This window comes from Rhincodon typus, chromosome 2, assembly GCF_021869965.1.
Source record: "Rhincodon typus isolate 14 chromosome 2, sRhiTyp1.1, whole genome shotgun sequence".
Taxonomy (NCBI): Eukaryota; Metazoa; Chordata; class Chondrichthyes; order Orectolobiformes; family Rhincodontidae; genus Rhincodon; species Rhincodon typus.
In genome coordinates this window covers 86443664-86469680 of record NC_063333.1, presented here as the reverse complement: position 1 = coordinate 86469680, position 26017 = coordinate 86443664, and the positions used below count along the sequence as shown (strand labels likewise).

The following is a 26017-nucleotide window of genomic DNA, read 5'->3' as shown; positions in this document are numbered from 1 at the left end:
GCTGCTGATCTCTTTGGAGTGCTTTCATACATGCAGTGTAAGCTCACCATACTGTAAGTATTTCTGAAGAGCTATCCAGTGTGAAATGTCAGTGTTTGTGACCTCAGTTGACAATCGGAGTCTGTACATTCACAAAGTGGGATCTATGCACTGATAGGAACTGATAAGAACACCAGTCCTACAAATCTCTGTTTATTCTCATCATTTATAAAGGGATTGTCAAAATTGGGAGAAGAAAGAGATTAAAAAATATTTTAGGTAGTGTCTCATAAAACAACTTTCCTAATGTCTCCAGAATTATTCTAGCTTCCTGCATTCTTCATAATATCCAAATGAAGGAAAGATTTCTACTTCTGGAAGCTGATGGAAATGATAATGATGACAACAATGAGACAGCAGTGGCCAGCTTCTTCCTTAAATCAATGATGTAAAAGTGGAAGAGCTTGCTTAACTCTCCATATTGCAACATATTTCCTTAAAAAGAAGTACAGATGACCATAAAAGCAAGACAGTACATTGATAACAGCACAAGAAGCTGAGACTGCATAATAAGAATCATGCTTACCTTTACAATACTTGTAATTATATGCTGTATTTAATGTATTGAAAGATCGGATGCTCCAAGGAGCATTATCAAGCACTGGGGTATGGAGACATTACAATAGATACCTAAAAACTTGGGAAAAGAGGTTTGAAGCATCTTGGAAGTAGACAAGGAACCAGGTACACTGAGACAAGTAGGGGACTCTCTCGGAAGTATTCTCTTCAGTCCTGGAGAGAGTTAAAAGAAAATCCCCTCCACAAGATAACCTGCAGTTGTGATTATGGCCATGGCTGTCACAACTCAACAGTTCCTGGCTAAAATGATTAACAGGAGACAAGATCACTTTCGGCGGAGGGGCAGTGGTGGTGGGTGGTGAGGTGGAGGAATGCACAATATAGCTGATCCAAAGCTCAATTTTCCAATGTTGCTCAGCGTCCCACCTCCCAATGCACCTCCACAACCTCACTGCTTCAGCAGTCTTCATCTAGCCTAAACCATACTCTTTATCAATCCTTAACATAATTTGATTATATATTCTAGCCTTTCAGCCTGTAAAACATCCCTGTATGTAGCTGTGAATCTCGCAATCTTTCCTGCTATTGACCTCAAGCTTTCAGCTTTTAATGTCATTGAAGCTTATGCTCCAAAACAATAGGTCTCTCTTTTTAATTATCATTCAATTTCCCTTCCACTGTAATGGTCATTCATTCATTGTTGATATCTCTGTTTGACAAACATGATTGTTATCAAATTGTTACATTTGGAGGTCAAATGGTTGCCTCAAGAGAAATGCTGTTGAGGCTAATCTTACAAAATCAAATTCCTGATGCACAGCCTTACTGACCAGGAATACATAGCATAAAATTTATTGTACAATGTCAAAAACTTTTACATTTGTTTCTCCTAATGGATGAAAAATCTTGGGGAATATGTCCCCAAATTCATAACATGACACTATTGTAGTTTTGTATTTTTGTGTTAACAATTTTGAAAAATAGCTTCTTTCAAATTTAAATTCATGCTCTCATTCATTTGTCAGAAATGTTGTTATATCCTGGTGCTGTGATTTGGAATTAATCCACATTGAAACTGCTCTTTCTTACTTTTCATCACGCTCTCGCTTAGACTTAAATTTGTGGACTTTGAAGGCTCAATTGCCAGAACACACAGACTGCATGTGTCCCGTGGGCCTTTGTTTGGACTCCTGCCTTTTTTAATACTCTACTTAATTACTGAGAGAACCTGTTCTGACTGCATATGAGCAAAAGAACTGTGAACTCCCAACATGCTGTTAAGCGTTATATAAATATGGTATGATAGAGAGACGTATATTGCAACTTTTTTATAATTGAAAGTGCTGAGAAATTATGAATATTAGATAATTGTTGCAAAGGTGTAGTTTTTCCATGGATATCACTTCTTTTGAGGCAGTGGAGTAGATGACAATATCCACTAATAGTTTAGAACATATGCTGTTATACAACATTGATTAAAAACAAATGTTCAATGTCCAACATCTCAATGAGCACTTCCAATTTTAAAGATGACATATTACAAATGAAAACAGTATGAAATATTATTCAGTGATGGTGGATTGTGGCTTTTAATTTGTAAGTGTTAAAGACTTCTAGTTCATGAGCATCTGAGGTTATGAGCAAGATATAAGAAGACATTCTTCATCAATGAAAAATGTTTGGAAATTTCTTCTTACCTTTTACCTGTTGCTACTTGAATATCAACATAATATTTTATCCATAGGAAATATTTAAACTCACTGTCCATCTCATGGCATTGACTACATTTGTTGACTGTCAATTTATTTTTCTTTCAAATGAAACTGATTTTTTTTTCTTTCAAATAAAACTACTACAAGTCTGGCATATGTGAAAAGAAGATGGTAGAGATAGAATATGTGAAAAGAAGATGGTAGAGATAGAATAGAATCAGAACATGGAAAGATTTAACAATGGAGATGGGGTTTTTAAAATTAATATGTTGAGGGATTTGAAATATTTGTAAATCATTGATGATAAAATGATGAACGAGTGGAACAAAGAGCAATATTTGTGTCCCGATATGGACAGCATAATGGATGTAGTGGGCATATGATTTTGTGTTACTGCCCAGTTAGCTGGATTGCCAGTACCAACTTGTGCCATTTTCCCAATTAGCAAATCAGGAAGGTAACAGGTAATGGCCCACAAGCGGCAAGTATCTTTTTCAAGGCTAATTACAAATGATGGCAAATATCTTTTGGCTTCATGAGCATGTATGTTGCCTAGATGCATTGTCCAATGACAACCTGGGATCCCTGTACTCCAGGCAGAGTAGGTCCCTGCATTCCACCCCCACCTCCGCCTCCAACTACCTACAACCACTGCTCTAGGCTGCCTTTTGAAGAGATTTCTCCTCCTCAGTGTTATTCAGTTAGCTGTAGCCATTTTTAAATTTCAGATTTTTTATTTCAGCCAGCAGGGTCCAGACTCAAAATGCAAAATCCTACCAAGAGCAGGGGACAAAATATGCATTCAGAGCTTTGGACAAATTATAGTACAGTTTACAAAATGTGGACAATAGGCTACAAACAAAGCATCTAAGTTGTTCTACTTCAAGTTAACAATTGCATATAAAAAGATTTCGGTGATAGATTGCAGAGATTGGAATGGCAGTGGGCAATTACACTAGTGATCTTTGTAATGGAGATGATGTGAGGTGGATAATTAAATCTTAGTTTGCATAAGATGGAAATACTTGAGCATATTTATCGAAAATTGTGTTTATGTAGATTTACTTCTAATCTGTTGTTTTGTTTTATATAGGTCCTTTGACACAGTTTGTAAAAGAAAAAGCTAGCAATCTTTGCATCTGACAGTGACCAGCTGACTAGGAAGAGGCTCCATCCTTCAGTATTGCAGTAATTGGAAATGAGCAATGTAGTGTGGGTTAGTGGATTAGCTACTATAGATCTTATCCTCTGTAAGGCAAAATCAAATTGATTTTAATCCCTTGGAGAAAGGGCTTTAACAGCTGAACTTGTTATCTAAATGGTCATCCATGTTCAATATCCTATATAATATTTGATTTTCTGAGATTGTTGATGGAAGATTTATTGGAAAAAGTTGAATCATACAGGAACAATAAGTGAAACTCTCAGGCTTATTTTTTTTCTAAACGTATTTGCAATCTCCCAATAAATGAAGAAAAGCTATAATTTTTTATGAGGCAGCAGAAGTACTGACCCAGAAATGGGAGGTGAATCTGCTTCGATGATCAATGGGATTTGAGGGCATATTTTGCTGGCAGCAGTCAATGAACTGGCAGGCCACCCCCAAGAGCTGTCAGCCCAATCAATTAGCAGGTACGGCAGGGTGACTATTGCTGGTGACCACAGGAAGGGCTGCCTCTGGAGGATGTTTTGGAGGGAGGGGCAGGAAAGCAGGGTGCATTGGTAGCTGATGCACTCAAAATGTGGTTGAAGGAGTCTGACAAGTAGGATTCAGCAATTGGAGGTTGGGGTTATGAGTCTCAGCAAACAGATGGCAATCTTGCTGCAGGGTTGATAATGTTACCAGAGGCACCTCTCTTTAAAACCACACAGTGCCCAAAAAGGAAGTCCTCCTAACCCATAGAACCCGCTAGATTTAACTGGCAGATTTAGCTCCCACATGATGGCAGACCACTCCAACACAAGCAAAATGCACAGAAACAGGAAGTGGCCCTTCATTTCCCACTTAAGTAGCATGCACTTAAGGCTGGTGGCACATCTGCCATCTTTCTCAATGCTTAAGACTTCAGGTGTGCCACCTCACATCTTAAAGCTCATTTTTCCAGCATCTCCCTCTAATCTGTCTTCACACAGCTGATGATGGTCATTTTTTTGAATTTGTTCATGGGATGTGGGAATTGCTGGCAAGCCTATAATTTATTGTCCTCTCCTAATTACTCTGCGAAAAGTGCAATTTTAAGCAGCTGGAGCCCTTGGTTGTAGGGCACCCATAGTGCCATTAGGAAGGAGTCCCAGGATTTTGACCCTATGACAATGAAGGAACAGTGATACAGTTGGTTGGTGTGTTCTTTTATATGTTACCTTGCGCAACCTTGTGAAATTGTTAAGTACCTAACAGCCAATTAAGTACTTTTGAAGATTAGTTATCTTTGTAACGTTATTACTAACCTCTGCAAAGTTATCAACACTGTTTCCTGTAAGTAGATGAGGTTAAACTTACTAATGCTCTGTCCTCTTGTTGCTTAGTTTTAAATTACTTCAGTTTTCATTGAGTTGCACTCCCAATGCATTTATTTATTAGCATTTTTCACTGCAGGACGATCTGCCTGTTAGATATTTTGTTTCTATATAATTCATTTGGGACTGGGTATCCTTTTACATTACTAAACATTGTCATTTTTCCAATCCAGTTCCCTGGCCCTTACCTCTTCATTATCTTTTGGAACCTAAATATGTTGTTCAACTGAAAAAAGGATGAACTGGATTACAACTGATCCTGATTCAAATTATTGGTTCTGCTTAATGCACGGAGTGGTATGGAACCTGATGCTATTTTGGTTAGCTTACTGCCCTTTTACAATAAGATGTGAATGTGATCTGTGTGAAGGAATAAAAACCTCATCTATTTTTTATATCTCTCTGGTGAATGCCAGATCTGTGAAACATGCTTAGGCAGTGTCAATCCTGTTCCTAAACTGCCCCTAATTTGATACTAATTGGCAATCTAATTCAGGGTAGCATTGAGATATGGAAAATGTCACACTGGTTTTGTAAGTGGTTCTTTTTTTGAAGTTAAAGTGTGGAGTACAGGAATGTGAAGAACTGATATTGTCTATCTAGAATGTCAAATCCCAGAATTCCCATTATATGCCTATTGTCATATTATCCATCAGTACTTAACTCATTCTCTCTGCAATTTGTGAATACAATCAGACCCAACAGCTTTCATTTGAGATATTTTGTTGCAAAAAAGAGAGTATGTGCAAATTATTATGCTTCTCGATCTGCCAAATTTGACCAAGAAATGCTCACTTTTGCATGAAAAGTAAATCTTCCAGTGGGTAATCTTTTGAATCAAGTCTGTAAGGAAGATCTTTGATTCATCCAATGGTTATTTTAAGGCATGTGCTCATCCATTTAAGATAAATGGGAACAGGAAAGGATTTTATTTTCTTCACTGAATTTCATATCCTAGGGTAAATATAGTATTTCACACAACATGAAGCAGTCATATATATTGATTTGGTTCCCCTGCACATGCGTCACATTATAATGTTTATCAGCCAAACATGTCAGGGGGTAGAAATACACTAACACCTGGTTTTATATGCAAAGACACTACGATGGCTTTCAGATAAACTCCAACCTAAAATCTCAAGTATTGAAATATTTGGATTTTTGGCACTCACCTGTAGAGAGATGAGGCTGTATCTCCTTAATTTATCTTACGGTGAGGCACTAGATTCTCAGACTCCCCTCTTAGAGGGGTACTTTTTTTATGGTTTTGTAGGATGTGGGTATTTGTTGCCCATCCCTAATTTCCTGTGAGAAGGTGGTGGTGAGCTACCTTCTTGAACTGCAGCAGCCCATATTGTGCAGGTAGTCCCACAGTGCCATGAGGAACAGAATTGCATTATTTGATTCAGCAACAAAGAAGGAAAGGCAATGTAGTTCCAAATCAGGATGCTGTGTGGCTTGAAGGGGAGCTTGCTTTTGTTGATGTTCTTGTACGTTGTAAGGATCACAGGTTGCAAGTAACTGATGGTGAGTCTGCAATGCATCTTATGTGTTTTTTCACTACACATCTATTGGGTAGCGATCCATTTCCCGTGTTTCCTCACCGTCGTAGTTATCCAGAACTTGCAGTTGGAGTCTTTGCTGAAAACCAGGTGAGGATGGGCTGCATTGTTCTGGTCAATTTCCTTTAACTCTCAGCTTCACATTCAGATACCTTCTTGGTAGCAAGCTGTCTCAGGTCAGGTTCTACTAAGCTGCAGCCAGCGTTTGCTCCAGCTGCTTCAAGCAAGGCAATTTTGTAACAGGGCCTCAAAGGTGTAATATGTTTCTGATTTGTATATATAAGGCACGTAACATCTCCTTGTGACTGAGCTCTCAAGCTTTATTTCCAGAAGACTTAGAAGCAAAAGTAGGCCATTCAGCCCACTGAGTCTGCTTCACCATTAAAAGAAAACACGGCAAAGATGCTTCAGTATGATTTTGAGAAGCCGAATGAGTGGACAAGTGCGTGGCATTAAAATATAATGTGGATAAATGTGAGCTTATCTACATTGGTCACATAAACAGGAGGGCAGATTATTATCTGAATGGTGATAAACTTGGAAAGGGGAGGTGCACTGAGACTTGTACACTAGTCACTTAAAATAAGCATGCAGGTGCAGGAGGCAGTGCTGAAGGCAAATGATATGTTGGCCTTCATTGCAAGTAGATTTGAGTGCAGGATCAACAATGTTTTGCTGTAGTTGTGTGGACCTTGTGAGGCCTGAAGTATTGTCTGCTGTTTCCTGGATCAGTTAAGACTATATTCATTGCAGTTTAGAAGAATGAGAGGGGATCTTATAGAAATCTGTAAAATTCCAACAGAACTAGACAGGGTAAAAACGGGCAGGATGTTCCTGATGACCAGGGAGTCCAGAACCAGGGTCACATTCTCAGGATATGGGGTAGCTTAGTTGGATTGAGATGAGCAGAAATTTCTTCACTAGGAGAGTGGTGAGCCTGTGGAATTCTCTGCCCTAGAAAGCAGTTGAGGCCAAAACATTAAGTGTTTTCAAGAAAATGTTAGATGTAGTTGTTGAGGTGAAAGAGATCAAGGTATATAAGGAGAAACCAGAAACAAGGTATTGAGTTGGATGATCAGCCAGGAACATATTGAATGGCAGAGCAGGCTCAAAGGGCTGAATGCCTAATTCTGCTCCTATTCTCGATGTTTTTATGATCTATAATTCTCAACTCCACTTTCCTGCTTTTTCCCCATAATCCTTGATCCCTTAATTGATTAAAAATATGTCTACCTCAGCCCTGAATGTACTTAACAACCCAGCTGCGACAGTCCTCTGAGGTAAAGAATTCTGAGAGGAGAAATTCCTCCTTCTCTCTGTCCTCAATGTGCAGCCTGTTATTCTGAGATAATACCCTCTAGTCTCTCCCAAAGGGGAGGACAACCTTTGCACATCTATGCAGTCAAGAACTGTAAGAATATTATAAGTTTTAAAAAGGTTGCTTGTCATTCTTCCACATTCAAATGAGTATAGGCCCAACTGACTCAACCTCTCCACATAAGACAGTCCCTTCATTCCTGGTAGCATTCTAGTTATCCTTCACTGGACTGACTCCAGAACGTGATAAGGGACTCAAATCTGTTCATGATATTCCACCTGTGGTTTGAGTAAAATGTTGAGTCAAACCTCCCTACTCTAATACTCTGTTTCCTTTTGAAATAAAAGCCAACATTCCATTTCCCTTCACTTTTAGCCACTAAACCTGGAGACGAGGACTCTCAAATCTCTCTATTCCCTCGCTTTCTGCAGTCTTTCTCCATTTAAGTAATAATCAACTCCTCTATTCTTCCTGCCAAGGTGCATAACCTTACATGCCATCTGTCAAGTTTTTGCCCACTTACTTAACCCATCTATAGCCCTCTGCAGACACAGCATTTGTCATCCCATCTATGTTTAATACATCTGCAAACTTGTTATAGAACATACACTTTGCTCACTCAAATCATTAAAGTATATTAAAAATAATTGTGTCCTTAGCACTGATCTCTGTGGCACATCACTAGTTACCTGTTGCAAAACTGAAAATGCAACCCCCCCCCCCCACCACCAAACCCCTGGCCATCCCAACTCTGTATCTTATATTTGATACCGATCCTCTGTGCATGGATTTTTATTAGATGGCCTGTGTGTGTGTTACCTTATCAAACATTATCTTCTGAAAATTCAAATATGTTACTTTGTTTTATTCACTCAATGGGACACTGGCATTACCGGCTGGCCAGCATTTATTGTCCATCCCTAGTGTCCTTTGAGAAGGGAGAGACGAACCTTGAACCGCTGCAGTCCATGTGCTGTTGCTTGACCCAAAATGCCCTTAAGGAGGGAATTCCAGGATTTTGACCCAGTGACATTGAAGGAACGGTGATATATTTCCAAGTCAGGATGGTGAGTGACTTAGAGGGGAAGTTGCAGATGGTAGTGCTCCCAAATATCTGCAGTCCTTGTCCTTCAAGATGAAAGCGGTCATGGGTTTGGAAGGTCGATGGGTCTTTATTGAATTTCTGCAGGATGTCAGTGGTGGTGGGGGTGGATGCTTGTGGATGTGGTGCCAGTCAAGTGGGCTGCTTTGTCCTGATGGTGTCAAGCATCTTGAGTGTTGTTAGGGCTGCTCTCATCCAGGCAAGTGGGGTGTATTCCATCACACTCCTGACTGGGGCCTTGCAGTTGGTGGACAGGGTTTGGGGAGTCAGGAGGTGAGTTACTCGCTGCAGTATGCTTAGCCTCTAACCTGCTGTTGTAACCACTGTTTATGTGGTGAGTCCAGTTGAGTTTCTAATCAATGGTAACTCCAAGGATGTTCGTAATGGGGGATTCAGTGATGATAACACCATCCACTGCTTTCCCTTCATTTATTCTGTTTGTTACCACTGCAAAGAATTCTAGTAAATTTCTCAGGCATGATTTCCTTTTTGTGAAGCCATGCTGACTCTGCTTGATCATCTTATGTGTGTCTAAATGCTCTGCTATTACATTCTTTGTGATAGATTCTAACATTTTCCCAAAAACAAATGTTAAGCTAACTGGCCTATAGTTACCTTTTTTTGTCTCCTTCCTCTTTAAATAAAAAACTTACATTGGCAATGTCAATCCGCTGGGACTTCTCTGGAATTCAAAGATTCCTAAAAGTTAACTAAATGTACATCCACTATCTCTGTATATACTTCCTTTAATATCCTAGGCTGCGTCAAGGAATAGTGGTCTTTAACCCAATTAATTTCCCTAGCACCTTTTCTCTCGTTATTGTGTTTATTTCCTCTTCTTTTGCCCCTCAGTTTGTTAGTAATTTTGAAATGCTATTTGTTTCTTCTACTGTTTTCATCTTCCTGTCCCAGTATGGAAGAGAATGGACTTAAGGTCAGATATTTGCATCCCCGTCATAACCACCCTAAGAGGGGCTAAGTAAATCTGTTAGCACCTGATTAACGGACAGAAAGAAACTGATTTTATCGGCTATTATTTCCTCTGTCTCCTGAGAGTTTTTTTGATTGTTATGCTATCAAGTTTCTATTATTCTGTTGAAAGCCAATATAGGAGAAGGCCATGCCTCACTTTCTTAAACATTTATTGATAAGCATTTTGCTCTTAAACATAAATTTATAAAACTTAAAAGTCCAGTTGCCAATATCACATTTGAATCCCTGTCAATTTGCTTCTTGGATTCCTGCCAAATCTAGCTGTCTAGTTTCCCTGCTTGGGTGCTGACTTTTTTTGCTGACAAACTAAACAATCTCAATTTATCGTCTTAATTCCAAATGTAAATGCTTGACTTGCTCCTGTTGCTCACGACGACATAAATGCTCAATTTATGTTCCCTGCAACTGCTTACCAGCCCATTGACTTTGGAGCTTATGAAAGTTGAGATACATTGCATCCATTTCTTAAGCAGATCTGTGGTCACTCCTAATTATTAGTGAAAATTTCTATCTTCTCCTCTCCCTTTCACCACAGTGACCTGACAATAAGAAATCTAAAGGTAATAAACAGGTCTGAACATAATTGGTAGTCAAATTACAAAGTGCCATTATCTGAACTGCAGGAGGGCCAGGTTGACAGGATGAGAAAGTGAAAATTGTGTTCAACGACTTGCCACATCATTAGCACATGATGAAATTTAACTAAAGTGCCTGGGCTACTGCGTGCATTCTACAAGTACAACTGTGTTATTCTTTGCAGATCAATCTCTTTGCTGCAGATTCTTATCCAGGGGTCAATGGAATCCAATCATTTTGTTCGCTTTAACTGATATCAAGCTGGCAAGCTCTTTGTTTCAGTCACTGTTCATTACTTGAAGTCAGTCAAATACATTTTATTCACAGATGTGCCAGTTAATTGGAGGTCAGTCCAGAGATGATACCGTGACTCTTAATGTAGTGGCTTTTACGTTTGTGAACCATTTTGTTAAAGAGTGAAACTCTGATCCATCATTCAGTTGGAATTGATATTTATGTAAAGTTGAGTCTTTGTTCATTTATATCAGTAAGAATCTTTCAGTTTTTAAGTGAGGCAGAAATTGGACCTTGCTGCACCTGCTGTATGGGTGAAAAATTAATGTGATGAGAGCCAGTTTTGGTCAGCCACATCTAATGACAAATGTACAACACAATATCGTTTCAGGCAATTATTTAGGCATCCCTGACAGCTGTATAAAAGAGGAATTAGATGGCAAAAATATATAAATGAAGCCTATCCTGTCTGTTAGCATTGCTTTTTGAATAGAACGTTCCCAACAATCCAAAACGCTTTGATTTCCTTGCCTAACAAGAGTATATCTATCTCTGTCTTTAAAATATTCAGTTACTGTACACTGAGGCAGAGAGCTCCAAAGTAGCACAAAAAAACCCTCTTCTTAGACTTAAAAAAGGTGTGCTCTAATTTTTCAATTATGTTCCTTAGTTCTGTACTGACCCACAAAAGGAAACATCCTTTCCATGTCAGCCCTGTCAGGAACATTCTAGATCTTAAGCATTACAATCAGGTCACCCCTTCTCTTCTGAACTCAAGTGGAAACAAGCCCAGGCTGTTCAATATTTCCTCATAAGACAGCACACTCACTTCAGGTACCAATCAAGGAAAACTCCTCTCGATCACCTCCAATACATTTACATCATTCCTTAAACAAAAATATCAAAACTGCACACAGGATTTGAGATGTAATCTCATCATCAATGTCTTCTATAACTGAAACATCAACTGTGTTGATGTTCAATTCCTTCCGTAATAAAGGGTTGCTTTCCATTAGCATTCTTAATTGCTCGCTGTACCTAAATATCAACTTTTTGTGACCCATGCACTGGACACCTAGATTCCTCTACCCCTCAGAATTCTAGTCATTTTCCACAATATCTTTTTATACTTCCTGCCAAAGTAAACAGCTTCACGTTTTTTTTTCATGTTATGGCCCATATGACACATTTCCTCTATGTCTGTTTACATACTCCTTATGTTCTCTTAATGACATTTCCTCAAAAGTCTCTTCATCCAAGAATCTGTTCAATGAACGTTCTCTATGCTGCTTCTAATGTAATGATGGCATTTTATAAATAAAGAGATCAAAACTGTACACAGTACTCCAGATGGATGCCCTGTAGAACTGCAGCAAAATTTTCCTATTATATTCTAACAACATTTGAATTACCTACCTAATCCCTCGTTGTACCTATGTGACAATTCCACGTGATTCAGTTATCAGAATACTCGGATCGCTTTGTCGACAGAGTTCTGCAATCTCTCTCGATTCAAGTAATAAGCTGCTTCTCTATTCTTCCTGCCAACATAGACATGTTCACATTTTCCCACCTTCCACTCCATCTGCTTTTTTCTTTGCTGACTCACTTAATCTGTCTATATCTCTTCACATATTCCTTGTGTCACCTTGACAGCTTACTTTCCTACCAGTTTTTGTGTCTTCAGCAAATTTAGCAACCGTACATTTGGTATCTTAATCCAACTCATCGATAAGTATTGTAAATATTGAGGTTCTAGCACTGATCCATGGGACACTTCACTTGCTACACCTTGCCACCTTGAAAAATAACCCATTTTTATCTACGCTCTGTTTCCTGTTGTCTAACCACACCTCTACCCATGCTAATGTATTACCCCAACACCACAAGCTCTTATTTTGTGTAGTAACCTTTAATGTGGCCACTCGTCAAATGACTTCTGGAAATCTAAGTAACCACATCAACAAGGTTTCCCTTTATTCATGTCGCTTATTGCTTCCTCAAAGAGCTCTAATAATTTCGTCAAACACAATCTCCCTTTCACAAAACCATGTTGCCACTGGCTGATTACATTAGCGTTTTCTAAGTGCCCTGTTTTAACCACCATAATAATGGATTGCAGCATTATCCCTCTGACCGAGGTTAAGTTAGTTGGCCTGTAGTTCCTTGCTTCCTGTCTCCCGCCTTCTTTGAATGGGGGAGATCCCTGATACTGCTCCAGGTGCTAAAAATGGCTGAGACAACCATGGGATGAGCGTACAGGCCACCTGCAGCTGTCAGTTCCTCCAAAGACCAGCAAACAATAACAGCAAATATGACAGTGGGGAGACTAATTTTAACTGCACTGAAGACCGCCAGTGCTGGTGGCCCTGAAGGTCCCCATGGCTGTGAATCATCATGCCATGAGCCCCTTCCAGGCAGCTGTCAGAATTCTGTGTAGCATCTTGTCGAGTGTGGCACACTGCTGCATTTAGGTGGTGCCTGATCACTACTTGGGAGAACAGAGAAGTCATCAATTTTGCGATAAACAAGGTTGGTCAAACCTGTGGGAGATAGTAAGAACTGCCGATGCTGGAGTCAGAGATAACGCAGTGTGGAGCTGGAGTAACACAGCAGGCCAGGCAGCATCAGAAGAGCAGGAAAGAGAAGGGTCCAGACCCAAAACATCAGCTTTCCTGTTCCTCTGATGCTGCCTGGCCTGCTGTGTCCCTCCAGCTCCACGCTGTGTTATTCCATTAGCTAAGCACCAGTGTAAACCTTTTATAATGCAAAAAGGACATTAGGGACTGCCATGTGGATGAGGTTTTGTAAACTGACATGTAATCTGAAATTATAAATATCTCTATTTTGGAGAGGAAGCAGAAATAAATTAAAGCACAAGGAGAACTACAGAAATCCTTTCAAAAGGTTGAAGAATATGTAACATAACCTACTTTTATAAATGGTGTTTGGAAACTTATTGGAGACTGCTAGTAGTATTCTTTAACCATTGTAAAACTGTGTTAGAGTAGATGCCAACAGCATGCACTTCAAAAAATAGATTCACAAAAATTAGTGATCCACAAAAATGGGAAGCACTTGACGAAGCACATTAGGAAAATGAGACAGATGAATCAACATGAAGACTATAAAGCATATGAAAATCCATTTACATCTCTTCTATCAAACTGTGCAACTGAAATTCAAAAAAAAAATCAGATTACAATTTGGAAATTTGGGAGAGTGGGTGTTTTGAGGCTGCTGATTTTTGGACTGGATGGAAGTAAAATGTAAGACTTCTACATAGGTGCAAGTCAGTGTGTATGTGTACCAGAGAGGAACAGATGGCTGAGAGTATTTTCGTTTCTTGATTACCTCTTTTTTGCATAAATTATTCAATTTGTGGAATCAGACTTGTCACCTGTTTTACTTAATTTCTCAGAAGTGGCATAGTTTAATAAATTATTAAAGTGTTAGACTAAATTTCTATCCCTGTGTCTTATAATAATAGTGTCAGTAAAGACGACTTGTTAAGGAAAAAAATCTGAAACGTACTTTGTGGGCGATATTCAACACCCAGCCATGCCTTTGTCACCTGAACAAAATGGCCAAATAAGAATTAAGAATTGGAAGGGAAGGGTCCTTCAGGCATTCCATTGACACTCAAACACTGCCTGATGCAGTGTCCAGTAAGGGCTGAAAATGGGAAAACCATGCACCCAGCCGAAACAATCAGAGCCGTAGTTTAGGTGTAATGTCACCGGACTACGAATTCAGAACTAACGTACAGGGGACATGGATTTGAATTGAACCTCCGTCATACGGAGAATCTGTACTCTCACTTGGTAGGAGCATTGGGGATGTCAAGTGCATAGAAGGTGCTCTGGGTGGGGAACTTCAATGTGTATCAAAAGTGGCTCAATAACATCACTACTGAGCAAGCTGGCCAAGTCCTAAAGGACATAACTGTGAAACTGGGTCTGTGTGAGTTTTGTGCAAAATAACAAGGGGAAAGGCTTACTTGACCTCAACAATTTAATTGTAGCAGACACATCTGTCCTAGATATAATTGATAGGAGTGATCACTGCATAGTTATTGTAGAGACACAAAGTGCTGTTTTTATTTGAAGATAACCCTTTATTATGTTGCACAAACCTTGAACAGATCTAGCAAATCAGGACAGGACTTTCATGAAGCGTTGTGGGCCATCAACAGCAAAAGAAGAATTGTATTCAACCACAATCTGCAATGACAGAACTTGGCTCATGCTTTTACTAACTAGTCAGGTGATCAGCTCTGCTTCAATGAAGTGGGAGGAAGGCAAACCAGGATCAACACCAGATGTATCTAAGTGTATCTATGAGGTGTCAACCTGGTAAAGTGACAGTAGACAATTAGTTGTGTGCCAAACAGCCTGCAATAAACAGGAATCAGCAAACAAAAGACCAGCTCTAAGCTCTGCAGTCCTGCCACATCCACTGATTATTAATGGATAATTTAGTGACTAACAGGAGAAGTCACCTCCACAAATGATGGGGTGCTAAAATGTGTCAGTGCAAAAAACAAAGCTGAAGCATTTTCCTCAGTCTTCAGCCAGAAGTGCCAAGAGCCACAGATGCCGGTCCTCAACAATTCCATTCCCTCCACGTTATTATCAAGACATAGCTGAAAGCACAGGATACTACAAAGGTTCTGGGTCCTACCAGCATTCAGGCAACAGTACGAAAGACTGGTGCTCCAAAACTAGCTGTATCTCTCAACTGTTCCTCTCATCAACGTGAAAATTGTCCAGGTATATCCTGTCCACAGAAAGCAGAAGACTTCAGTAACCCCAATTGTCATCATATCAGTCTACATTCAAACATACACAAAGTTGTGGAATGCATTGTAGACAGTTCTGTCAAGTGGCACTTGCAAAGGAATAATCTGTTGTCTGTGTTTGGCTACATCTGAGCCACTGATCTCCTGAACTCATTATAGACTTTGTTCAAACGTGGACAAATGTGTTGAATTCCAGAGATGAGGTGAGAGTGACTTCCTTCTACATAAAAGCAGGATTTTCCATTAAGGAACTCTTGCAAAGGTCAGTGAAAATCAGGAGCAGAACTGTACCTAGCACTAAAACAGGTGGTTTTGGCTGTTCGAGGCAGGGGCAGGAAAATGAATATGGGCCCCGGTGTTGATCCTGTTCAGGCCCCCTGATTCCATCCTGCACCCGGCCACCAAACCAAGCACAGCCAATCTTGGGAGCCTCCAACCTCAGCTATTGGGCCCTGAGGTCCTCCCCTTTCCTGGACTATTGTTGGAGATCAATCATCTCAGTCCCAGAACCCCACTGCAGTGGTATGTTCCAATGTAGTGTCATAAGTCTAACAATCTTCAGCAGCTTCATAATGGCCTCATAAGGTCAGAATTGTGATGTTTCCCAATGATTGCAGAATATTCAGCAGCATCCATGATTCCTCAAACGCTGAAGCAGGCCATATCCAAATGTTGCGAGAACTTGACAACCTCCAGGCTAAGCTAATGCAGGGAAAGTAACATTCGCACCACACAATTGCCAAGCAATGGCCATTCTCAACAAGAAAAAAAAATCCGACCATTGCTCCTTGACATTCAATGGCATTACCATCACTGGATTCGCTACGATCAACATCCTGGGTGTTACCATTGACCAGAAACAGAAATGGACTAGCCATATAAATGCAGCATCTACAAGAGTAGGTCTGAAGCTAAGAATTCTACAGCAAGTTACTTGGCTCCTGGATCCTCTGTCTGTTCACAATCCACGAGGTACAATTTAGGAATATCATTGGGTGCTCTCTACTTCTCTGAACAGTGTAGGTCCAATAGCACCCAAGAAGCCCAGCACTGTCCAGGGCAAAAGCAGCTTACTTGATTGGTATCCCCTCCAGCATTCACTTCTTTCACCACTGACACACATTTGCAACAGTGCTTAATATTCACAAGATGAGACTCCTGAGCTACCACCTTCCAAATCCACATCATCTACAACTTAGAAGAACAAGGGCAGTGGATACATGGAAGCACCACCATCTGCAAGTTCCCTCCAGACCACATACTGTACTGACATGGTATGATAGTTCATTCCTTCAGTATCACTAGGCCAAAATCCCAGAACTCCATCTCCAGCATCGCTATGGTTGTCAAGGACCGCAGCGGTTCAAGATGGCAGCATGCCATCAATGTCTCCAGGCCAATTCAGGATGGGCAATAAGTGCTTGTCTCAGTAATTGTGCCAATAGTCTTTGAACAAATTTTCAAAAATTCAAATTGGTATCCAATGCCTGTTTTTGGCCCTTAATCACAATTTTCTGTTAGTGATCAATTTAAACTACTTCTAAAAGTTGATGAGAAACCAAAAAAGCATCATTAATAAGGACAGCTGGAGGCCACTCAGAAATTGGGCCAGGATATTTTACACTTTTTTTTTGCTCAGAGAAAGCAGGTCAGCATCTCCCCAAAAAAACAAAATGTTCTGCAGTACAGCTTACCCATTCATGATCCCACATTCAGATATTACCTCCTATTCTGGAAAATCACCTTGGAACACCACCATCACCATCATCATCACCTGCCAGTTCCCCTGCAAGCCATGGATCATCCTGACTTGGAAATATCTTGCCATTCCTTCACTGTGGCTGGCTCAAAATCCTTCAATAACCTCCCCAATGGCATTGTGGGTTAAGGTACAGCACATGGACTGCAGCAGTTCAAGAAGACAGATCATCACCACCTTCTCAAGGGCAACTAGGGGTGAGGAATAAATGCTGGCACAGCCAGCAACGCCCACATCCCACAAGAGAATGAAAAGAAACCCTGTCCCAGGCCCATAGTGTGAGTGTGAGGGCCGTTTCTTGCATTCCTAAAACTGATGAGTTGCAGCTTTATTCAACATAAACAGGGACTGCCCCAGAAGCCATTGTGTCCATTCCCAATCTTCGTTGAAAATTGTGCCCGCTATTTTTTTATATTACTCACTGTTATTGAGGAGGGAATAGCCTTTATCACTAATGGCATTGAATTTTATTCTTAGAGTGCAGACAGACTAGAATTCAAATCCATTCCTGCTCTAGGAAGAACTAACATATTACTGCAAGAAAATGATCCATAATTTTGCCATAAATCTGCAACAAATAGATTCTCTCAATGGTCTATGAACAGTGTGAATAAAGCAATAAGTGCTTAACATTTGTCAGAAAGATTCCACACCAAAGATGCTGTAATAGAATAAAGCTTCTAATTTAACAAAGAAATGTCAGCGATAAACTACTGAGCACAAAATAAATCACACTTGCAGTGGGATATACACAACTTATTGATGGGTTGCTATGCATGCAAGAGAGTCTTGATGTTCATGTGGGAAATAGGAATCCATGTTGGATTTATTGCTTTATTCACGCTGTTCTTAGACCATTGAGAGAATGTATTCGTTGTGGATTTATGAAAAGGGGACAGAAATGTTTTGGTTGCTTTTTCCTTATCTTTTGCGGGTGAGTTTCTTAATAGTCCAGTAAGAATTAGAGCAAGGTGTTTAAGATTTAATTTTAATTAGTACTGCAGTGGTCTTCAAATTGTGTAATTTTGGCTCTGAAATGGCAGCTTATTCATGCTTACAAATGTATTTGAATTTTTGTGCCTCTAAATACGAAAGTCTACAAATGCTACTTTGATTAGATATATAACATCAAAATAGCATTTGTAGTATATATGTGTGTGTGCTCTGATTTAAGATCATCCAGCTGTACTTTATTTCTTTGTTTCTTTATTCCCATTCCATTTTTGTAACAAGAAGTTATTTACAAAGCTGTGCCAAAATAAAATTAATATATTTAATATAGTATAGAGGCACCAATCGTTTCTGTTCGAGAAAAAATGAGATATTTCTTATTTTATAAGTTGTATTGTACTTCAATTATCCAGTAACACCAAAGTCTAATTTGTGACAAAGCTTTCCAGAAAATAAATTTGTTACAGTTGGTGGCAAAGTATGGTCACTTTTTTTTAAATCACGGTGTCAAGTCTGGTCTTGTTTTCAAATCTTCAGCATCACAGTTTGAGCTTGCATACTGATGTAGTGTGCATGAAATCCTTAAAACATCAAGGAGGAAGAGCTACTTGTCAGAATTGTCTCAAATCAATTCTGTACAATCTGTCTGAAAAACGAACAGGTAAATGTTTCTTCGTTCTTATCAAGATGTATGATAGAAAATAATATGCATTGCTGTGTTGGTAAATAATTATTCATGGAGTTTAATCTATATATGGAATTCCCATGTGATGCAACAGGAAGAATTCTGCAGAAATAGTGTAAATGAATAAAAATAGTTTGAAGAGGAAATTGTGAGAAACTTGCAGAATTACTTCCCCCATATTTCGAATCGTATTGAGTCACTGCTAATGCTACTTTAGCCCGAAGGGAAAATTATTTTTGAAATCAAAATACACCTTACACGTACATGTTTATCAGCCATCCTATTCTGTTTAATGTCAGTGCATATTAAAAAGTATTTCAGCATAGAAAGAGGGAATTGTGGCGTTGTGATAATATTACTGAACTAGTAATTCAAACCTCAGGCTAATGTTTTGAGGACCAGGGTCCAAATCCCATGACAGCAGATGGTGAAATTTGAATTCAATAAAAATTTGGGACAAAAAACTGGTCTGATAGCAACCATGTAATCATTGTTATTAAAACCTATCTGGTTGACTAATGTCATTTAAGGAAGAAAATTCGATGCCTTTACCTTGTCTGGCTTTCATGTGACTCCAGACCATGGCAAACTGGTTGACTCAACTGCTTTTTGGGCAATTAGGGATGGACAATCGAATCCCACCAAAGCAATTTTTTTTCTTCCTTGTACCTATTTAGCTTTCCTTTGATCACATTTATACCATTTACCTCAACGAGTTCCAACTTCCAGATTTTGACTACATTCTACTGACAAAATTTTCCCTGAATTCACCGTGATGGTAATTTTCATAACAGACAGGATTTTCCCACCCTGCTGAAAGTGGATTCATGAAGATATGAGTTGGGAGTATCCTGGGAATTGACAAGTAATTGGCATCACAATAATCTATTCCCTTCTCCTAGAGGCTAGGATGTGCGTCCATGGTAACTGTATTGCCCGGCTCTCTTACTGCCATCCTCCCACGCCAACACAACTGTGGTATTGACAGGAAAATAATTAAAATATATTTTTAAATGTTGAGAGCTTTTGTAAGCATGGAATCCTCTTTTCCATCAGCGCACAAGATGAGTAGAGTTCTCTTGGTCACGTGGTAACTGGGGGTTCAGGGAAATAGGCAGTTCCATGATAAATTCCTTCCTCCTTGGGACTTCCCCAGGAGCATGATGGGAATGGTGTCAATTTCCTCCTCCACGGAGACAGCAAGCCAGTCAGCTTCATTAAAGCCCCACCTGAAAGCTATTTTGAGCTGGCACCGACATTTTACCAACATTAGAATGGCCCACGCCACCAGCTCAAATGAAGCGATCTTCCAGCAACAGTCAGGGGGCAAAAGAAGCCAAAGACTCTCTGCACCTATGGTAGGACTATGGGCCAGAGACACACCAGCAAGTAGACCTGAAGAAAGGTTTCACTTCCATCCCAATCTCTCTTATAGCTTCGCAAGTCTTCAGGGCAGATGTTCTGCGTGAGCACATGGAAGCTCCACTCCCAGTGAGGATTGTTGAGACCCAAACCTACCAACTCTCTGATTGGACTGCAGTTTTGGGAGCCCACCCAATCTCCTTAATTGGACGCCAAATATGGAGGCAGTTAATTAAGAGGCCAGCTCCCAGAAAATTCCACGACTAGTCTTATTATCAGGGCATGGGAACCTTATTTGAATTACAAGATGACAGAATTGTGACAGCATAGAAGGAACGTTGTTTATTTTCACCTAACCATCTAATTCCTTTTTGAAACCTGCCTTCAGCCCATCTCATTCAGTGCATTCCAGACCTAAGCCACTTGCTGCATAAAAAAAATTTCCCCTCATGTAACTTTTGCTTCTTCTCCCAATTATTTTTAATCTGTGCCCTCCCATCTTTTAACTTTTCGTATGTGAGAACATCATATTCCTGTCCACTGTATTTGGACCCTTCATAATTTTGAAGAACTCTATCAAATCTTCTTCCAGCCTTCTCTTTTCCAAGGAGAACAGACCCTACTTCTCCAATCTATCTTCATAATTGAAGTTTCTAATTCCTGGAATTGTTCATGTGAATATTTTCCGCACCTTCTCCAATGCCTTCACGACTGTCCAAAAGTGCAGCATCCAGCCTCCAATTGAGACCAAACTAGTGTCTTGTACAACAGTGGCTGGGAAAATGTCAGTTGATATGCAGAAAATAGGGAGGTGGGTGTGGTAGTGATTAAACGATAGGATAGAGCCCGAAGAGAGAGAAAGACGGTTGGACAGACAAAGGAGTTGCTAACGATCAGGCTGGGAGGGTGAGTAGTTGTTAATGGGGACTGTTAGTGACTAACAACAGGGGATGTGTAATGGCAGGCTATGTGGTAACAAAGTCTGGTGTGTGGGGTGGGGGTCTGGGACTTTGGAGAGTTTAGGCCCTAAAATTATTGAACTCAATATTGAGTCCGGAGGGCTGTAGGGTGCCCAAGCGGAAAATGAGGTGTTGTTCCTCCAGCTTGCATTGGGCTTCACTGGAACACTATCCGTAAGGCTGTGGGGAGGTGTTGGGGGTGAAGGAAGTATGGACAAGGGTGTCCTGGAGGGAATGGTCCCTGCGGAAGACGGACAAGGGAGGGGAGGGGAATATGTGTCTGGTGGTGGCATCTTGCTGGAGGTGGTGGAAATGGCCTCTGATGATCTCCTGGATGTGGATGCTGGTGGGATGGTAGGTAAAGATAAGGGGACCCCTATCGCTGTTGCAGAAGGGAAGAGAAGGGATGAGGGCAGAAGTATGGGAGATGGTTTGGACCTGGTTGAGGGCCCTGTCGACAACAGAGCTGGGGAAACCTCGGCTGAGGAAGAAGGTGGACATTTCGGAGGGTCCCTTGTTGAAGTTGGCCTCATCTGAACATATGCGACGGAGATGGAGGAACTGAGAGAATGGCACCTTCCAGCACCTTCCGCTGTAACCGGCGAAGGTGCAACACCTGCCCATTTACCTCCTCCCTCCCCAGTATCCAAGGGCCCAAACATACCTTCCAGGTGAAGCAACACTTCACCTGCACTTCCCAGAATCTGGTCTACTGCATTGCTGCTCACAATGTGGTCTCCTCTACATTGGGGAAACAAAGCGTAGACTTGGCGACCGCTTTGCATAACATCTACGTTCTATTCGCAAAAAAGACCCTGAACTACCTGTTGCCTGCCACTTCAATGCACCACCCTGCTCTCTGGCCAACATCTCTGTCTCCGGCTTGCTACAGTGTTCCAGTGAAGCCCAATGCAAGCCGAAGGAACAACACCTCATTTTCCGCTTGGGGACCATACAGCCCTCCGAACTCAATATTGAGTTCAATAATTTTAGGGCCTAAACTCTCCAAAGTCCCAGACCCCCACCCCACACACCAGACTTTGTTACCACATAGCCTGCCATTACACACCCCCTGTTGTTAGTCACCAACAGTCCCCATTAACAACTATTCACCCTCCCAGCCTGATCGTTAGCAACTCCTTTATCTGTCCAACTGTCTTTCTATCTCTTTGGGCTCTATCCTATCGTTTACTCCCTACCCCACCCACCTCCCTATTTTCTGCATATAAACTGACGTTTTCCCAGCCACCATCAGTTCTGAGGAAGGGTCACCGGACCCGAAACGTTAACTCTGTTTTCTCCTCCACAGATGCTGCCAGACCTGCTGAGCTTTTCCAGCAACTTGGTTTTTGTTCCTGATTTACAGCATCTGCAGTTCTTTTGGTTTTTATTTAGTGTCTTATACAAGTCCAATCGAACCTCCTTGCCCTTGTACTCTGTGTATCTATAAATCAAGCATAGATCTCAACACTGAGGTTTGAAAGCCTGTGGGAAAATCAACTCTCCTGGGTCCGTAGCTCAGCGGGTTAGAAAATGTAAATACGCAGCAGGAACTCATAATAAAAGAAAACTGAGCAGGTATGAATGGTATAAAAGGCGATCCAAGCAACCTGCAGTCAACCACAGTAAAAGGCATGTATTGGCAGGGACCTCTCCTTCAGAAGGAACTCACTGAATTCATTGTGTTCAACAAATGTGTGCAACTTATTTCGGTTGTGGGTAAAGTGTTGGAAAGGATTATAAGAGATAGGATTTATAATCGTCGAGAAAGGAATAATTTGATTAGGGATAGTCAACACGGTTTTGTGAAGGGTAGGTCGTGTCTCACAAACCTTATTGAGTTCTTTGAGAAGGTGACCAAACAGGTGGATGAGGGTAAAGCGGTTGATGTGGTGTATTTGGATTTCAGTAAAGCGTTTGATAAGGTTCCCCATGGTAGGCTATTGCAGAAAATACGGAGGCATGGGATTGAGGGTGATTTAGCGGTTTGGATCAGAAATTGGCTAGCTGTAAGAAGACAGAGGGTGGTGGTTGATGGGAAATGTTCATCCTGGAGTTCAGTTACTAGTGGTGTACCTCAAGGATCTGTTTTGGGGCCACTGCTGTTTGTCATTTTTATAAATGACCTGGATGAGGGCGTAGAAGGATGGGTTAGTAAATTTGTGGATGACACCAAAGTCGGTGGAGTTGTGGATAGTGCAGAAGGATGTTGCAGGGTACAGAGGGACATAGATAAGCTGCAGAGCTGGGCTGAGAGGTGGCAAATGGAGTTTAATGCGGAAAAGTGTGAGGTGATTCACTTTGGAAGGAGTAACAGGAATACAGAGTACTGGGCTAATGGTAAGATTCTTGGTAGTGTGGATGAGCAGAGAGATCTCGGTGTCCATGTGCACAGATCACTGAAAGTTGCCACCCAGGTTGATAGGGTTGTTAAGAAGGGGTACGGTGTGTTAGGTTTTATTGGTAGAGGGATTGAGTTTCGGAGCCATGAGATCATGTTGCAGCTGTGCAAAACTCTGGTGCGGCCGCACTTGGAGTATTGCGTACAGTTCTGGTCACCGCATTATAGGTAGGATGTGGAAGCATTGGAAAGGGTGCAGAGGAGATTTACCAGGATGTTGCCTGGTATGGAGGGAAGGTCTTATGAGGAAAGGCTGAGGGACTTGAGGCTGTTTTCGTTAGAGAGAAGAAGGTTAAGAGGTGACTTAATAGAGACATACAAGATGATCAGAGGATTAGATAGGGTGGACAGTGGGAGCCTTTTTCCTCGGATGGTGATGGCTAGCACGAGGGGACATAGCTTTAAATTGAGGGGTGGTAGATATAGGACAGATGTCAGAGGTAGGTTCTTTACTCAGAGAGTAGTAAGGGCGTGGAATGCCCTGCCTGCAAATGTAGTAGATTCGCCAACTTTAAGGTCATTTAAATGGTCATTGGATAAACATATGGATGATAATGGAATAGTTTAGGTTAGATGGGCTTCAGATTGGTTTCACAGGTCGGCACAACATCGAGGGCCGAAGGGCCTGTACTGCGCTGTAATGTTCTATGTTCTATGTTCCCCAGTCTTGAGTCGACTTTCCAACCTGATCTTACACAGGGAAATGCTAAATCCCTCTCCATTTATTCCACAGATTACCACTCTCTCCGGTAACATTTCAGAAGGAGTGCAAATACTTTCCTCTCGTGCTATTAGAGACTGGTTAGTTCCCGTATCTCTCAATATTTTAACTTCTTTACCTTGTCCCCCTGTCCTTTCCGAGTAAACCTTACCCACAGAGGTGAAACCTTTGTAGAGATCAGGCACCATCTTACTATCCATTATGTGACTAGGATGTGCACTTTCCTGCAGCTCCTCAACTTCTTTTGGGATTTCCTTCGCTACCTCAACTAATCCCACTGGTTTTGCCTCTTTTACCACATTGTCTTTCCCAGTGCCTTTCTTAATTCACCGGCACTGTGACTTTATGTGTCCCACTCCATTACAGTGAAACATCGAAGGCCTTTCACCTCCTTTTCACCCACTTGGGTTTCTTTTCTCACCTGTGGTAAACTGTTCCTAGTGTGATCTACTTTTTGTTTTCCATTGAAGCGTCTCCCTTTTTCACGATTTCTATCCCTCACAGGATGACATTGTTGTCAGAAGGTAAACTTTGATTTATGCACTAATGTGTATTCATCTGCCATCTCTGCAGCTCTTCTCGCTGTTTTAACTTTCTGTTCCTCAACATGACCTCTTATCACTTCTGGAAGTGAGTTTTTAAACTCCTCCAGCAGGATAACATCTACAAGATCCTCATATGTCTTTTCTGTCTTTAATGCTCTCACCCATTTATCAAAGTTGCTCTGTTTAATTCTTTCAAACTCGATATAGGTCTGACCTGGTTTCTTTCTTATATTTCGGAACCATTGTCTATATGCTTCTGGTATCAAGTCGTAGGCACTCAAAATAGCCTGTTTAATATCTTCATAATTTCTTGATACCTCATCTGACAGTGCTGCAAACACTTAACTAGACCTGCCGAGCAAATTGGTCTGAACTAACATTACCTATACAGTCTCTGGCCAATTCATCTGCCGAGCCAGTTTCTCAAAGGAAATGAAAAAGGCTTCTACGTCTTTTTCATTGAATTTTGGTAATGTTTTGACATATTTATATATATATCCCTGTCAGATCTCTGGCTACGATGGGTCTGCTCATCATCACTCTCCTCCTCACTAACCCTATCTTCTACCTTCATTTCCATCCTTTTACGTCAGCTATCCTGTTTAATTTGCAACTTCTGAAGTTCAAACTTTCTCTCTTTCTCCCTCTCATCTCTCTTTATTTTCCCTTTCTTCTCTCTCTTTTACTTTTTGTTCGGTCAGAGCAATTCTTTCCTTACCTTTTTCCTCTGCGTTTAACTGCAATTCAAACCATTTCAGGTCCCCTTCTTCCTCTTCTGCCCTGGCTCTTCTTTCCCTTCCTTTATTTTCCAACACCAAATGTATAATTTTCAAATTAAGTTTTTCTAACTCCACTGCACTTGCCTGTTTCTCAGATATACCTAAATGTTTGACCAACTCCATTACAACTTCAACGGTGTTCTTATCCCAAGTTAAACCCAATTCTAGCCTGTTTGCTAAGTCTAAAAGTGTACCTTTCCTCCGTTCTTCTATACATTCTTGGCAAATTTGGGAAGCATCTTCAAACCCTAGAACGTCTTCAGCAATGGTAAGAGCCATTTACCTCACTTTTGATTTAACTAACCACAAGTAACCGAAACTAAACAGATGTTTCTCACCTACGTTTTATTTAAAGATCTAGGACACATCCCTAAGCCTGTTTAATTCTGTCCAAATCCATTCAGATCCTGTACATGAACTGGCCAGATCCCGCACTTGAGGCCCCAAACTGTTAAGGAGAAGGGGACGTTAAATGAAAGAAA

The 26017-nt window shown here is 40.8% G+C and overlaps 1 protein-coding gene across 1 annotated transcript in view; it reads right to left on the bottom strand.

The window, feature by feature from the left end:
* dgkb (diacylglycerol kinase, beta) overlaps nt 1-26017 on the bottom strand; it is a 677591-nt gene that overhangs the window by 258849 nt on the left and 392725 nt on the right. The window contains exon 23 of the mRNA XM_048611787.1: nt 11728-11766. Coding sequence (XP_048467744.1) covers nt 11728-11766 — 39 coding nt within the window. The remainder of the gene's footprint in view (nt 1-11727; nt 11767-26017) is intronic.